The sequence below is a fragment of the Salvelinus alpinus genome, chromosome 3, assembly GCF_045679555.1.
Source record: "Salvelinus alpinus chromosome 3, SLU_Salpinus.1, whole genome shotgun sequence".
In the NCBI taxonomy this organism is placed as follows: domain Eukaryota; kingdom Metazoa; phylum Chordata; class Actinopteri; order Salmoniformes; family Salmonidae; genus Salvelinus; species Salvelinus alpinus.
In genome coordinates this window covers 45,864,215-45,880,947 of record NC_092088.1, presented here as the reverse complement: position 1 = coordinate 45,880,947, position 16,733 = coordinate 45,864,215, and the positions used below count along the sequence as shown (strand labels likewise).

The 16,733-nt window shown below is 42.4% G+C and overlaps 1 protein-coding gene across 2 annotated transcripts in view; it reads left to right on the top strand.

Moving 5' to 3' along the window:
• The window catches only part of LOC139570821 (heat shock 70 kDa protein 12A-like), a 42,771-nt gene that overhangs the window by 21,642 nt on the left and 4,396 nt on the right, over window positions 1-16,733 (top strand). Inside the window, exons 4-11 of one of the 2 annotated variants that reach the window (XM_071393028.1) lie at window positions 635-821; window positions 4,041-4,145; window positions 4,328-4,444; window positions 6,551-6,722; window positions 12,569-12,655; window positions 13,283-13,387; window positions 13,857-14,115; window positions 15,645-15,748. In XM_071393028.1, coding sequence (XP_071249129.1) covers window positions 635-821; window positions 4,041-4,145; window positions 4,328-4,444; window positions 6,551-6,722; window positions 12,569-12,655; window positions 13,283-13,387; window positions 13,857-14,115; window positions 15,645-15,748 — 1,136 coding nt within the window. The remainder of the gene's footprint in view (window positions 1-634; window positions 822-4,040; window positions 4,146-4,327; window positions 4,445-6,550; window positions 6,723-12,568; window positions 12,656-13,282; window positions 13,388-13,856; window positions 14,116-15,644; window positions 15,749-16,733) is intronic. The other variant, XM_071393029.1, reaches the window with a different exon arrangement.

Sequence of the window (16,733 nt, the reverse complement as noted above, 5' to 3'; positions counted from 1 at the left end):
AGGGCACTTAGCAAACATACACTCATCTCCAAGGGAAGCAAACTAATTATAGTTAGTCTTGATTTGCCCAGAACTAGTGTAGCTCAATTAGCGTGTAGGTCAGGTTCAGAAAGCCATTAGACTGACAACGAGGGACTGATGAGGACACACTACTTGAATTTGTGTGATTGACCTTGGTCGTGTCTTTAGTTTGCAGACATTTTAGTTCAGGTTGGAATATTGACAGGATACATGAATGTTCTTATGCATTCCACCTTATTGAGCCATATTGAGCCCTTTGACACAAATAGAGAAAATGCACTGTAGGGAACTGTCTGGCCCCTTAATAATTTACCAGTATCATTTGCAAGTAGGCCTACGTAGTTTTCAACCAGTTGTTTAAACATATGAAAGATAGATTCCACTGGGCACACACTGGTTGAATCAATGTTGTTTCAACGTAATTTGTCAACGTATTGTAACGTGGAATAAACGTGGGAAATACATTGGATTTGAAAAAAAGTAATCAACCAGTACTGTTGTCATCTCATTTGAACCTGCGTTGTAAACATTGAAATTAGAGTAAAACTTCATTTGAACTACATTGACTTAACCAAGTTGCTCATTGGTTTAAATGTTTTGTGTTCATTCCCAGACGCTGGGAGGGCGGCGACCCCGGAGTGTCCAATCAGAAGACGCCTACCACCATCCTCCTGACCCCGGACAGGAAGTTCCATAGTTTTGGCTATGCAGCACGTGACTTCTACCACGACCTGGACCCTACCGAGTCCAGGCACTGGCTCTACCTGGAGAAGTTCAAAATGAAACTCCATACAACAGCGGTAAAGACACACACACGCACACTCGCGCAAACACACACTTCCCTTATTACTCTGTCTGCACGTGTGCAGGGCTGGCAGCTTGGTAGCCCTTGATCAAGACTCTCAGTTCCATTACATTACACATAAGAGTCATTGGACGAAGGCGTCTTCTATATGGGGGAGTGTTGTTAAGAGCCCCGATGCTCGGTCTGTACATTAACACGCACCGCTTGCAGTACAGTTTTGGAAGCATACGGACCTTATCTTTCATATCAGCGAGAAATAATACAAAATAAATAAAAAGTTAAATTGAAACACAGGGTTAGTGTTAGTGTTCCCACACGGCCGTATCTCCATGTTAGTGTTTATGGAAAACAGACGGAAGATAGAGTCGACTACCTGTGCTAATTAGCTTTCTGCATCTCCTAACACCTGTGTTTGAACGTAAGACTGAAAAATACTGTCGGCTGCAACTGTGTTAAAGCCGGTAAAAACAGTGTACAGCAGTTCCTCAGAGGAAGTGGAGGACCATCCCTCAGTAAATTTCATAAAAATAAAAATAGTAAAACATTGGAAAAAGTTTTAGATAAAACTATACTAAATATATTCACGTCACCAAATAAATAATTGATGAAAACACACTGTTTTTCAATGAAGGTCTACAGTAGCCTCAACAGCACTCTGTAGGGTAGCACTATGGTGTAGCCGGAGGACAGCTAGCTTCCGTCCTCCTCTTGGTACATTGACTTCAATACAAAACCTAGGAGGCTCTTGGTTTTCACCCCCTTCCATAGACTTACACAGTAATTATGACAACTTCCAGAGGACGTCCTCCAACCTATCAGAGCTCTTGCAGCATGTAATGACATGTTGTCCACACAACCAAAGGATCAGAGAATGAATCTAGTACTGAAAGCATAAGCTAGCTAGCACTGCAGTGCATAAAATGCGGTGAGTAGTTGACTCAAAGAGAGAGAAAGACAATAGTTGAACAGTTTTCAACAAATTAGTTTCTTCAAAAATGAAGGAGGAGAGAGATTTCGTCATTTTTTTTCAGTTTCACTTATAGTTAGCTTACGAACTTTTGTACATCACGCAGTAATGTACAATTATTTTTGCGCGCAAAAAACGTAATACTCCCAGATCAACTGTAATATGAATACCATTGTAAAGCACAATTTCTCCCCTTTCCAGCAAAATCAATGACGAGGCCTTCATGATGCCCATCTCTGCATGACTGAAGAAGGCAATGAGCTCCGTCTGGTCTTTTTTTAAATTACGGGTGGGGAAGCGAAACCTACTGCATGATAGGGAAAGGGGGAGATAAGCCGTGTTGGGAAACAGCTTTTTTCACCGATCTGTCCAACTTATCACCTCTAAAATGTAAATAAAACACTATAAAGAGTTTATATAATGTTTCATTACATACCTATTTGAAGGTTTGTGTCGAATTTGAAATGGGTTTTTACGGCGGTGCTAAAGTTATCTTCAGAAGTAAACAGCGGCTGTCGCGGCTTTTGAGAGTCATGTTGGCTTGCAGTAATGACGCAAAAACTGTATGCATTCAGTTCGACAATTGACTAGGTATCCCCCCTTACCCAGTCCCTTTCTTGTTTTTAATCTGCGAGAGAAGCGCTACACCTGTGTAACAGTTTAACTTTACGTCCGTCCCCTCGCCCATACCCGGGCTCTAACCAGGGACCCTCTGCACACATCAACAACAGTCACCCACAAAGCATCGTTACCCATCGCTCCACAAAAGCCACGGCCCTTGCAGAGCAAGGGGAACCACTACTTCAAGGTCTCAGAGCAAGTGACATCACCGATTGAAAGGCTATTAGCGCGCACCACCGCTAACTAGATAGCCATTTCACATCCGTTACACCTGGTGGAGAGAGGCTGTACGACACAGAATGAGTTGCATTATGCGTGCTGTACGTTACGTCATGGCACGTCACAATTTAACATACAGCGTCAGGGGTTAGTCAACAGTACTTAGCTAGCAAATGATGCTGGCTAGTTTAGTTACTCAAACACCCGGCTCAAACAGAGGGATGCTATGTTAGCTAGCTGGCTATGACTATCCAACACAACACTGGAACTCAAGTTAAGCTTTTGGTTTTATTAATTTATTGCCACTGGGGACTGCGTTACTGCATGATTGTAGCGGGATTACTAATGCATTAGTTCTATTAACTAACGTTATGTTGACTAGGACGTTACTTTAGATAATATGGGGACAACGATGTAGGCTGTGTGTAGCGGTTATGACATGGTTTTGTCTTGGAAAGGTTTTTTCGCCTGGTCACATACAGCTGATGTGTTGTTCATTGAAGTCCACAATGAAGAAAAAAGGTGAGAGGAGGAGAGTGCATAGAGGTTAGAAGGAATACTACGGCTACTATGAAGGTGAACTGTGTTTATGGATGATCAGGGGTGTATTCATTTACACCCTAGATAAGATGATGTAGGCAAAAGAGTGTGCAAGGTGGTGAATGTGTCACTGTCTGTCATCTCAAATTTTTCTCTCGACTTGTGCGCACCTATGTTGTAAACTTTCATTCATAGGCTTGGTTGTAGCCACCTCATAATGGGTAAAGGGACAATTTGAGTATCATGTAGTAGCCTAAACCTATCGATGTTACATTGAGCTGGGTGAATGGAATATGAATGACAGTCATCCAACATGCTGTAATAGAAAGGCCATGCGCATGAAAGACATTTGTCCTTACTGGTGTACAGTAAGTGTATGCTTTGCATTTGTGAAATTATTTTGATGTGATATGAAAGTAAAGGGATTTATGTTTCCAGAGCCGTACTGCAATTGAGAATCGATTCACATTTAGAAGGCGTATTTGGCTGTTTTGGCTTCCAGAGCCAATTCGCCCTTTAAACAGAACATGTAAGGTCCTTGGACTATAAGGAGTAACGTTAGGCTCCTCTAGTCCATTATTGGGCTAGCAGCTTGGCTGGCCTGAGCTGACATTGCAGCAAGCTTTTGAAGTTCTGTGTTCTGTGCCAAGTAAGAGGTAACACTGCCAGTAACTGTTGGCTCAGGCTACTGTTATTGCACATATTTCACCATAGAGGTAAAGTGGACACAATTTGGATAAGGCTGAGTATGTTGACTGGGGTCTGTCTTAGTATTTATCAGTAGATGTCTGTAGGGTGTTTAAATGAAAAGATTACGATAAGGTGGAACTTTAGTTTTCTCTGTCGTCCCTTCTTTCCCCCAATCAGAATCTCTCCATCGACACAGAACTCCATGCAGCCAATGGGAAGAGAGTAAAAGCTATTGATATTTTTGCATATGCTCTGGCGTTCTTCAAGGAGCAAGCACTAAAGGTAAAGTATTACCAGGTTCTACTGCATGGTATAGTACATGCAAAAAAAATAATACATTAGTTTCATATATTGAATACATGTATCTTATATGAATTAGAAGTAGCATTTAATGCTCAGCGATAGTGCTGATGTTATGGTGGGTCAGGGAACATAGATGCCATGCTTGATGTGATCCCGTGCAGGAGTTGAGTGACCAGGCGGGTGCAGAGTTTGACAATGCAGACATCAGATGGGTCATCACAGTGCCAGCCATCTGGAAAATGCCAGCCAAGCAGTTCATGAGGGAGGCAGCCTACAAGGTGGGTTGGCCCCTGTCAATCAAAACACGTCTATGTGCACACGCATGCAATCACACAGGGAGGCACATACGCTCATGCATGCATATACACACATTGTAAGGTTGAAAGTCAAATATTCCTCGTTTCAAATTACTGTCTGTCTGCTGTAGTCTGCTTTCAACAGCTCAAATGACAAACTTTTGCCGCTCAAACCATCTATCTCCCTCAGAGTAAATGATGCGTCTGTACAGTCTCGCCATTAGCTCTCGTTTGGCAGAGGCACTGCAGGTACTTGGGAGAGAAAGTGATGACGGTGCATGACTAGCTTTACCACCCTGGCTGCTGCTGTGATTTATTACCTATAGGAGAGAGGTTGGTTGCTGCTCTGGAGCTGCAGTGCCATACAGTGACGACTACTCTCCTCCCCCTCTTTCTCTTGCTCTCTCTCCTGTATGGGGGTAGAGAGAGAAAGACTGATCCACCACGACAGCAGTAGAGGAGAGGACAGAGAGTAGAGGGAGGGCAGCTGGGGGGAGCCACCAGGGAGAGGGATCATTTCATCACTACGAGTCGTCCCAAGAGAGAGAATTTGAGGATAGGACAGTGAGACAAGGGATAGCAGGGAGGGGGTGCATACTGAGGATGAGAATAGAGGATGAGAATGAAGGGGCTATTGTGATCATTCTCAATAGGCTGTGAGGGAGAGGAAAATAAATAAGACAAATACCTTGGTTCGACTCTAACTCCAATGTATGCTATTCCACAATACACACATGCCAGCTTACAGCATAGTAAGAAAGGCAGGGTTGTTTGTTTCCCCCCAGAGGAGCACAGTGGTGGGAGGGAGCTGCAGAGAGCTGTGCGATGGGCACATGGTAGTGCAGTGTGGTACTCTGTGTAGGGGAATTTCAGGGGAGAGGGCTAGAGGAGTGGGTGTGTGAGGGGGAAGGGGTGGAGGGGTGGGAGTGTGAGGAGGGAGGAGGGAGGGGTGGATGAGTGGGTGTGTGAAGAGGGTGGGGTGGAGGAGTAGGTGTGTGAGGAGGGAGGGGTGGAGGTACAGGACATTAGTATGTGTGAGAGAGTGTCACATGGGTGTGGCAGTCTGTCTGAGGCTGCAGCCGCTGGATAGAGACACCACCCTCCCCTCTGCAGTGAACAAAGAAGATGGGCTGGAGAGAGAGGAGGAGGAGAGAGGGGAGAGAGCAATAGAAGGAGACAGGATAGGAGAGATCTGAGAGGAGGAGAGACGAAGAGGAGAGAGGCTCTTTAGACAGCTTGATCACCTGATATCTGCAGTGGAGGTTGAGGCACAGTAAGAGGGGGAGGATGTTTGGTTAGGGGCTGGGGGAGTGACTGCGTATCTGCAGTGACTCAGCATCCTCTGGCTGGATCATTTATTACTGTTACTGGGGGAAAAACAAAACACCCCTACCTTACCCACGTCTCCCTCTCCTCCTTTCCTCCTCACTCTCCTTGACCCCTTCACCGCGACATGCAGAATCTCACAAAGCACAGGGATGTGATAATTTGCCTGTCTTTTTCTGTGTATATTGTGGACAGAAACACAAACCAGCCAGAACAGCATGTTGATTGATAGGCCTTCAAGTTGTTCGAATGCTGCAAAAGCAGTTGTTGCTTGTGGATGTTTCGAGAAATGTAATAGCTTTTGGGAATTGCTTTTATGCTAGGATTGCATGATTTATCCCTTAAGTATTTTCCTATTCAAATCTGTGGCCTGCCCATGAGCCCAATACTTTTCCAACAGCCATTTATGGTTTAGTAGTGAACTAGATTATGTTTTAGATGAATGATGGTTGTGTTAAATTGTTCCATTTCAGCTGTATATGGTATAGTGTTGTATTACTGTGTAAGGGTATGTAGACATTGTAACTTTGATGTTCATAAATTAATTCAGGAAAAAGTTTGGTGTTGACGGCCATATTACTTTCTATTTTGAGGTATCTTGAATCCTTAACATACACTGAATATTAACCAATGAGCGATGTTTATAGTAACTTACTAGGACAGTTATTCACATTGCTGGTTTTATTGAGGTCATCTTTCTGAGACCTGTTAAGGAAAAAGCTGATGTCCAGTATTTCCTGTTTGTGCTCTGCCGTTCTCTAGGCTGGTCTGGTTCCCCGTGACAACCCAGAGCAGCTGATAATTGCCCTTGAGCCCGAGGCAGCCTCCATCTACTGCCGCAAGCTCCGCCTCCACCAGATGATTGACATTGGCACCAAGACCAACCAGAACGGTTTCAGCCCCACTGAGAATGTAGGGGCAGGGATGACCCAGGGTAAATCCCACCCCCCGTCACCCCACAGGCCAATCAGAATATCAGCATCACATTGAACGTCACAGTAATGTACCATGGTAACATTTTGCATCCCCCATGTAACGATTTCATATAGTATATGCCTCTGAAACGAATCTTGGACTATAGATTGGTTATTGGTCGACAAGCATGTTTATCATTCCAAAAAGAGTCAAATCTGTGTTTTTGTCTGTAGAATTCATTCTGGATAACTGTATTCACGATGGAGAGGTAGTGGTGGCCGGGGAAAAACCGTCTTCCCACTCAAGTCAGGTCACAGCTTACTGCAGTGATATTGTATGTTTATGTAAAATGCTGCTAATAGTCAAACAACCAGTGCCTTCAATGAATCTTAAACATACATTTCCTCTCAACGGATAATGTGTATGGGACAATATCCTCAACCCTAACATAACTTTCATTTTCATATTCAGATAGAAAAAATGCATGGACAAATACAAATCATCACATTCTCCATGTCTATTTGCTTTTGCTTCTTTTTCCTAAAATGTGCACGAGCCCTTGAATACTATGGGAAAATTAGCCAACAACTATTCGTATTCAGGATGTAGCACGGAAAATGTACTGATATCTGAATGTACAAAAGGTCATTCAAATACTAAATAATGCCACCTTAGAACTGGTCCGTATTATACAATGAAATCCAATCTCATATTTGACACCCAAGCGAATCAGCAATAGCAAATGACCATAAACTCCCTCAAGCCTTTCCTCTCTCTCACTCATCGAGAGTTTTGGTTCTCCATAGATCATCTAAACAAGAGATTTAGAAGCTTAGTGCCCTTCAGTCCTATCTCGCTATGCTGTTGACTAGGGATAGGACTAAACCATACTTACACTAGCATTCACTTGCTTGAATGCACTTATTTTAGTTCAACGGCGTACCTTATGCGTATTAAGGAGGTTGAACTTCTGTACAGAAGCTGAAGGCTATGTTATGGCTATATAGTAGTGCTGTAGCGTTAGTTGGAATTCAATCTGATTCGCCCACACATACAGTAGAGGAAACCCTTTAGGACTACAGTAGATATGGTATACTGTCTTTAATAAGAACTGCGATTATGTTATGGCTATATAGTAGTGCTGTAGCGTTAGTTGGAATTCAATCTGATTCGCCCACACATACAGTAGAGGAAACCCTTTAGGACTACAGTAGATATGGTATACTGTCTTTAATAAGAACTGAGATTATGTTATGGCTATATAGTAGTGCTGTAGCGTTAGTTGGAATTCAATCTGATTCACCCACACATACAGTAGAGGAAACCCTTTAGGACTACAGTAGATATGGTATACTGTCTTTAATAAGAACTGAGATTATGTTATGGCTATATAGTAGTGCTGTAGCGTTAGTTGGAATTCAATCTGATTCACCCACACATACAGTAGAGGAAACCCTTTAGGACTACAGTAGATATGGTATACTGTCTTTAATAAGAACTGAGATTATGTTATGGCTATATAGTAGTGCTGTAGCGTTAGTTGGAATTCAATCTGATTCGCCCACACATACAGTAGAGGAAACCCTTTAGGACTACAGTAGATATGGTATACTGTCTTTAATAAGAACTGAGATTATGTTATGGCTATATAGTAGTGCTGTAGCGTTAGTTGGAATTCAATCTGATTCGCCCACACATACAGTAGAGGAAACCCTTTAGGACTACAGTAGATATGGTATACTGTCTTTAATAAGAACTGAGATGAGAGATGACGTACTGTATACATTAGTATTTTTTGATGCTTATTACTCACTGCAACAATATGAAAACAGTATTTGCTCTGTAACTAGACACTTGTAACCTTAAGGTTCTTGGATGAAGATAATTGATTTGATTTAATGTTCATTGCCTCCATCATGGTTTACAATGCTAACCTCATGCTATTATAGAGTGGAAGTCTATTGGTGGCTCTTTGGAGCAGATGTTTTTCTTTTAAAGACTCTCTAATGACCTGCTTTAAGCTGTGTCTGGTCGGCTTAGGTCCGGGGCTAAAGCTATGATTATGAGCACATACTGTAAGACTTGCAGAGTTTATACAGTACCAGTCAAAAGTTTGGACTCACCTACTCATTCAAGGGTATTTCTTTATTTATACTATGTTCTACATTGTAGAATAATAGTGAAGACATCAAAACTATGAAATAATACATATAGAATCATGTGGTAACCAAAAAAGTGTTAAACAAATCAAAATAGATTTTAGATTTTAGATTCTTCAAAGTGCCACCGTTTGCCTTGATGACAGCTTTGCACACTCTAGGCATTCTCTCAACCAGCTTCATGAGGTAATCACCTGGAATGCATTTCAATTAACAGCTGTGCCTTGTTAAAAGTTAATTTGTGGAATTTCCTTCCTTCTTAATATGTTTGAGCCAATCAGTTGTGTTGTGCCAAGGTAGAGGTGTTATACAGAAGATAGCTCTATTTGGTAAAAGACCAAGTCTATATTATGGCAAGAACAGCTCAAATAAGCAAAGAGAAACGACAGTCCATCATTACTTTAAGACATGAAGGTCAGTCAACTTTGAAGGTTTCTTCAAGTGCAGTCACAAAAACCATCAAGCACTATGATGAAACTGGCTCTCATGAGGACCGCCACAGGAAAGGAAGACCCAGAGTTACCTCTGCTGCAGAGGATAAGTTCATTAGAGTTAACTGCACCTCAGATTGCAGCCCAAATAAATGCTTCACAGAGTTCAAGTAACAGACACATCTCAACATCAACTGTTCAGAGGAGACTGTGTAAATCAGGCCTTCATGGTTGAATTTCTGCAAAGAACCCACTACTAAAGGACACCAATAAGAAGAAGAGACTTACTTGGGCCAAGACACACGAGCAATGGACATTAGACCGGTGGAAATCTGTCCTTTGGTCTGATGAGTCCAAATTTGACATTTTTTATTCCAACTGCTGTGTCTTTGTGAGATGCAGAGTAGGTGAACGGATGATCTCCGCATGTGTGATTCCCACTGTGAAGCATGGAGGAGGAGGTGTGGTGCTTTGCTGGTGACACTGTCTGTGATTTACTTAGAATTCAAGGCACACTTAACCAGCATGGCTACCACAGCATTCTGCAGCAATACGCCATCCCATCGGGTTTGCGCTTAGTGGGACTATCATTTGTTTTTCAACAGGATAATGTCCCAAAACACACCTCCAGGCTGTATAAAGACTTTTTGACCAAGAAGGAGAGTGATGGAGTGCTGCATCAGATGACCTGGCCTCCACAATCACTTGACCTCAACCCAATTGAGATGGTTTGGGATGAGTTGGACGGCAGAGTGAAGGAAAAGCAGCCAACAAGTGCTCAGCATATGTGGGAACTCCTTCAAGACTGTTGGAAAGCGTTTCAGGTGAAGCTGGTTGAGAGAATGCCAAGAGTGTGCAAAGCTGTAATCAAGACAAAGGGGGGCTACTTTGAAGGATCTCAAATCTAAGATATATTTTGATTTGTTTAACACTTTTTTGGTTACCACATGATTCTATATGTATTATTTCATAGTTTTGATGTCTTCACTATTATTCTACAATGTAGAAAATAGTATAAATAAAGAAATACCCTTGAATGAGTAGGTGTGTCCAAACATTTGACTGGTACTGTATTTCTCGTATATCTTTACATTCTTGTAAAATGCTGAGTTTGTTTTCCAAAACGGTGCTCATAGTATCGCAAGTCTATATACTGGATTTTAGAACCGGCGACGACAATGTAGCACCATCCAACGGAATTATCTTCTACTCTATCATCTGTCTTTCCATAATAATTATGGGAAATGTAGTTGGTTTGAAATGAACCCTTTGATAGATGGTCAGTTTGTGTGTGCATTACCTTCAGTAGCAATGCAGAGGTCAGAGAGAGGTTGGACCAAAAGAAGGGGGCACAAGTCAATGTCCCCTCCCTAATGATGGTGTTTCCAACAGGATGTTATAACTCTTTTCCAACGGAGGTGTTTTTATGTTGGAAGGAAGCCTACGGGAAGGGAAAGTGTACTCTCTGTCCAGCTGCCGCTGTTTCCTCCTTACATTAACTCTCCCATAATGGCCGCTCCTCTATTCGAGCAGCTTCCACCATAGCTAACTCATAATGTTCTCACAGCATTCCCGGAAAGTTATTTCTTCATTGTGTTTTGACATGTCGACGGAGGAGTTAATGGTGACATAGATAGACCCCACTCTCACACTCTCTTGAGGACTAATGGGAGTCGGAAAGTCCTCCTTTCCCTTCATATTGTTTCCGCTCTATTGGAGAAAATGTCCTTCTGACATCTTGGTCGATGTGGTCATGCTACTACTACTGCTGTCCTGTTTTCAACCAGTGATTACAAGGTCCATATGCAATTAATGTCACCATTAGCCTGTAAGTACTGATCATAATTGCATTCTCCAGTTCTGAACATTTAGAGTAGAATGTCCTTTCCTTGGCCAGCGTTCGCTCCTCCCTTTGCAGCTAACACATTTTTTTCCCCATAGGAAGAACATTTCATCAGCATACAGTTGAAGTCGGAAGTTTACATACACTTAGGTTGGAGTCCTTAAAACTCGTTTTAGGCCTACCTTCAAACTCAGTGCCTCTTTGGTTGACATCATCGGAAAATCAAGAGATCAGCCAAGACCTCAGAAAAAAAATTGCGGACCTCCACAAGTCTGGTTCATCCTTGGGAGCAATTTCCAAACGCCTGAAGGTACCACGTTCATCTATACAAACAATAGTACACAAGTATATACACAATGGGACCACGCAGCCATCATACCGCTCAGGAAGGAGACGCGTTCTATCTCCTAGAGCTGAACGTACTTTGGTGCGAAAAGTGCAAATCAATCCCAGAACAACAGCAAAGGACCCTGTGAAGATGCTGGAGGAAACAGATACAAAAGTTTCTATATCCACAGTAAAACGAGTCCTATATTGACATAACCTGAAAGGCCGCTCAGCAAGGAAGAAGCCACTGCTCCAAAACCGCCATAAAAAAGCCAGACTACGGTTTGCAACTGGACAATGACGCCAAGCATACTTCCAAAGTTGTGGCAAAATGGCTTAAGGACAACAAAGTCAAGGTATTGGAGTGGCTATCTCAAAGCCCTGACCTCAATCCTGTAGAAAATGTGTGGGCAGAACTGAAAAAGCATGTGCGAGCAAGTAGGCCTACAAACCTGACTCAGAAACACCAGCTCTGTCAGGAGGAATGGGCCAAAATTCACCCAACTTATTGTGGGAAGCTTGTGGAAGGCTACCCAAAACGTTTGACCCAAGTTAAACAATTTAAAGGCAATGCTACCAAATACTAATTGAGTGTATGTAAACTTCTGACCCACTGGGACTGTGATGAAAGAAATCAAAGCTGAAATAAATTATTCTCTCTACTCTTATTCTGACATTTCACATTCTTAAAATAAAGTGGTGATCCTAACTGACCTAAGACAGGGAATTTTTACTAGGATTAAATGTCAGGAATTGTGAAAAACTGAGTTTAAATGTATTTGGCTAAGGTAAACTTCCGACTTCAACAGTATATGCTAATAAAATACAGTTTGAATATAAAAAAACGGAAAATGAAACACTAGATCCAAATAGTCTCACAATAGATTTGCTCGTTCCTGCAAGTCAACACAGTTTCTGGGATGGGTACCTGCAGGTAGGCTATGTGGACAATTCTGGAGTCCTGCTGCTGACTTCACACATCCATCCTAGACATCATATAGCCCTATCATCCTGTCGCTTGACTTACATTGTATGACCCACACAGCTTCACCAAAGCGCTTCCACCCTTCTCACGCTCGGTCATTCTCTCTCTGTCAATAACCAGCCAAGGAGCATGTCCGGAGCAAACGGCAGAGCCGCACCTTTTTGGTGGAAAATGTCATAGGGGAGCTTTGGTCGGAGCTGGAAGAAGGTAGAGTCTCTTTCTCTCTTTTACGCTTCCGTTTCTCTCTCCCTCCTCCCTCTCTATAGAGTAATTGCTCCTGCTGTTTCTTATGCTGCTGATCATGCATCGTGTTTGTTATTCGGTGCCTTGAAAAACAACAACCTTATGTTTATTGAGTGGGAGGATCTATTCTACTTAATATCGTTCTAGTTTTTGCTAATAACCTCATGCTTTTACAGTCTAATCGATTACATTTCTCTACTAATCAAATGCTTCCTGTAGGTTTGGCTGGATGTTGACATGTCAGTGACCGTATAGTTGATTACATGATCACATGGTGATTACTGACCAGTGTGACAGTGTGGGCATGGTGATAGTAGGTTATCTACTGTATAAAAAGACTGAAATCCAGTATAGCAATTGGCTTATCCTCTATCCGATACACTGTATCTAGTTCTCCAGTACCCACTTGGGGTTTTAGGGCGCGACGGCCTCATGACTACTCATGTTGACCATCCGCTGAGTGTGTCCCAAAAACAGAAGCCGCTTTTAGAGGAAATTGTCAGAAGTCATGCTTCAGAGGCGTTATTGGCTACCACTATAGTCTTCTGCTCCTTCGCCTCCAATGACGTTTCTCTCTCTCCGTGTCCCCAGGTGACCGCTATGTAGTGGTTGACTGTGGTGGCGGAACGGTTGACCTCACGGTCCACCAGATACGACTCCCTGAGGGACATCTCAAGGAGCTCTATAAGGCCTCAGGTAAAGAGAGTGCTCAATGCTCAGATAACAGCTCTCACTGAATACATGTTACACTGAGATGGATCTAGGCAATATCCTCAATTCAAAAATATTCACATTCTTCTGGCTGTTCTATCACATTCTGGGGTGGCTGCATGTGTAAAGGACGTCACACTGCTTGCTTAGCAAGTACCACTTCCTCCTAATTCATCCCATTCCTGGCACAAACTTGGGACCTCTGCCTTGCTAGCACATGTGACCGCCCTCCTGGAGTGTCTTACCAGTCTGCGCCACGCGGAAAGCTAGCTGCTCGCTGGCGCAAGTGGGGAAACTTCAGGCTGAGGAGTATATTTCACACATCCCCATGAGCTACACATGGACTCCTAGTCTCAAAAAAACACTTTCAATCAGGGTCCATGCATCCCCTCTGTTCTGTGGACTCGGTGTCATTTGAGCTCTTATTGACCGACACTCATTTTCACTTCCTCAGGCGGTCCTTATGGCTCCATTGGTATTGACTATGAGTTTGAGAAGCTCCTGTGTAAGATCTTCGGGCCCGACTTCATCGACCAGTTTAAGATCAAGCGGCCGGCTGCCTGGGTGGATCTGATGATCGCGTTTGAGTCCCGGAAACGGGCAGCGGCCCCGGACAGGACCAACCCCCTGAATATCAACCTGCCCTTCTCCTTCATCGACTACTACAAGAAGTTCAGAGGTCACAGTGTGGAGCACGCCCTGCGCAAGAGCAAGTGAGTGTGTGTGTGTGTGTGCATATGTGAGTGTGTGTATGATTGCAGAGGGTTCGAGGATCGGTATAGGATACGGAATACACTGAAAGTCCCTATTGAGTGATTACCCGATTACCCAAGCATGTGTCTGAATAAGCATGTGCTAGCTGTCGGATGTAATATACCTTTACTTGGTATCCAGGGGAATACACACACGTCTCCTCTGCAACAGATCTCAATTCCATTACCCAAACATTAAATGACCAACTTGCGACATATGACCATTACTATCCATTTGTTTGTGATACTGTGTGATAAATTAGATACATTTTATTATACCACCAGTGGAACTTCATTTGGGTACATGTGCTTAAAAAATAGGACATAATACCAAAACACACAATGCAATACGATACAGTAAAATGCATAGAAAATAGTGCAATATAAAATCTATTCAATGAGGATTACTTCTATCAATCTATCAGTTGTCCAGGCACTGGCAATGATTATCCATTATACAGTCTGAAACTGCCCAGTAAGCCAACCAGCGAATTCAGAATTCACCACCTTTCCCCCTCTACCACCTTACAGTCAGCTCATTAAGAGACGTGTCTATTGTACAATATAGTAGACTAGTGTCATTAGCTGACTAAGTATTCCCACTCTGGTTCATTCAGTTCAAATGACCTTAGATAAGTCTAACATGCTTTCTTCCTGCTTATACACAGTAGTATGTGCAGTAGTAGTGTTACACTAATAAATGTTTGGATCAGTATGTGCACTTGGATTCACTAAAGATGACTGAATAACTTGAAATAAACCTTGTGTATATAAAGACCTTGTCTCGCTTTGATACTATCCTGTAGTCTGGCTGTTAAAAGTACTGTCTTACATTAGTATAGATTTTCATCCTGTATTAAACTCATGGGACCCTTAAAGACATTCAGACGCCAGAAACCGGAGCCTCCAGGGGTCCTGCGGGTCCTCTGACTCATAGTCAGAACTGTAAATCATTTAGGATGTCTCGCTGTGCCGCAAAAGCCTTTCTGTGAAAGAGAGAGGTCACTGGCAAGCACACACTCACGTCTAGGAGAATTCTCGAAAGAGACCAGATGGATTCTATACACTCCTATAAGATCTGTTACAATACTAACACTGAGGGGGATGAGTATACCGTACATGTAGAAAAACAGAGAGCTTTTGCATGGAGGCAGACACTACTTATCTATTGTTCCCCTACAGACATACAGTACATGTATTCCACAGAAAGCTCACTGTGTTAAATCTCCATACAGATAATTTACCAAGAAGCACAATCGGTAAACATTTGTGAAAGATACAGGGATTTCATTATATTCATTCCAACTGTAAATCTTTTATTTTTTATTTTTTTTACATGTCATAAAGTCATTATAGGCCACCTACTGGCGAAGGAGGAAGTCTGGTTCGGAGTGTGTTGTATCAGTGCTTATACGGTAGCCTACCAATCTACTGGTAATCAGAGCAGCGTCAATAATGGCATGCTAATCTGTCCTCCCTTCTCTCTGCAGTGTGGACTTTGTGAAGTGGTCCTCCCAGGGCATGCTGAGAATGAACCCTGATGCCATGAACGCCCTCTTCAAGCCCACCATAGACCACATCATTCAGCACCTCAGTAAGTAGCCACTATTACTCATTTAAAAAACTGTTTTCTTGAAGGGACTTCTTAGTACGGACACACATATACAGTATACTGGTAGTATCTGAAAGATATTGCCTGTTGTCATTCTATATTTGGAAGCCAAACCTTAGGTGTAGCAATACTGCATCCTATATAATGTTCAGCTGTTGGCCCTGCTGCTGTCTTGACAAAGTGACATATCTCAATTGACCAAGATTAATAAAGCATCAGCATGATTATGTTTTCAGATTGGATTGTATGCATCACCATACTGTATGTGAGCACGCCCAGCCTGGTCTCAGACTAGACGTAACATAGTAAATTAGTGTGATATGTTACATTTGGTATGATTACATATAAAATAATGTTACTTAAGGCAAAAATGAAAGTAGGGTGGTTGGTCGGGGTAGATGGGTTGACGTATAATGAGAACATCTAGCAACCCAAAGGTTGCGTGTTCGAATCTCATCATGGACAACTTTAGCTAATTAGCAACTTTGCAACTACTTAGCATGTTAGCTAACCTTTCCCCTAACCGTAACCCTTTAACCAAACTCCTAACCTTAACCCCTAGACTAGCTAACGTTAGCCACAACAAATTTGAGTTTGTAACATCTAATATATTTTTCAGATGTGTAACATATTATACAAATTGCAATTCATAATATATTGTACAAATTCCAATTCATAATATGTCATACAATTTGTAATTCATAACATATACGAATTGTAATTCGTAACATATTATACAAAATGGATGATGGACATTCACAAATTAATACATAGCATATGAAACATAACATATCATACTAATTGGAGTGTCCCGGATTTACATTTATTATGTTACGTCTACCACTGAGTCTAGGTTTGCACTCCACCCAGGCTGAATTGAAAGCATTCCCATCCCATTCTCTAAGGAGTTGAGATCCCAGAAGAGATATCTGGGGAGTGCACACTGCATCCCAAGGCTTCCTCTCAC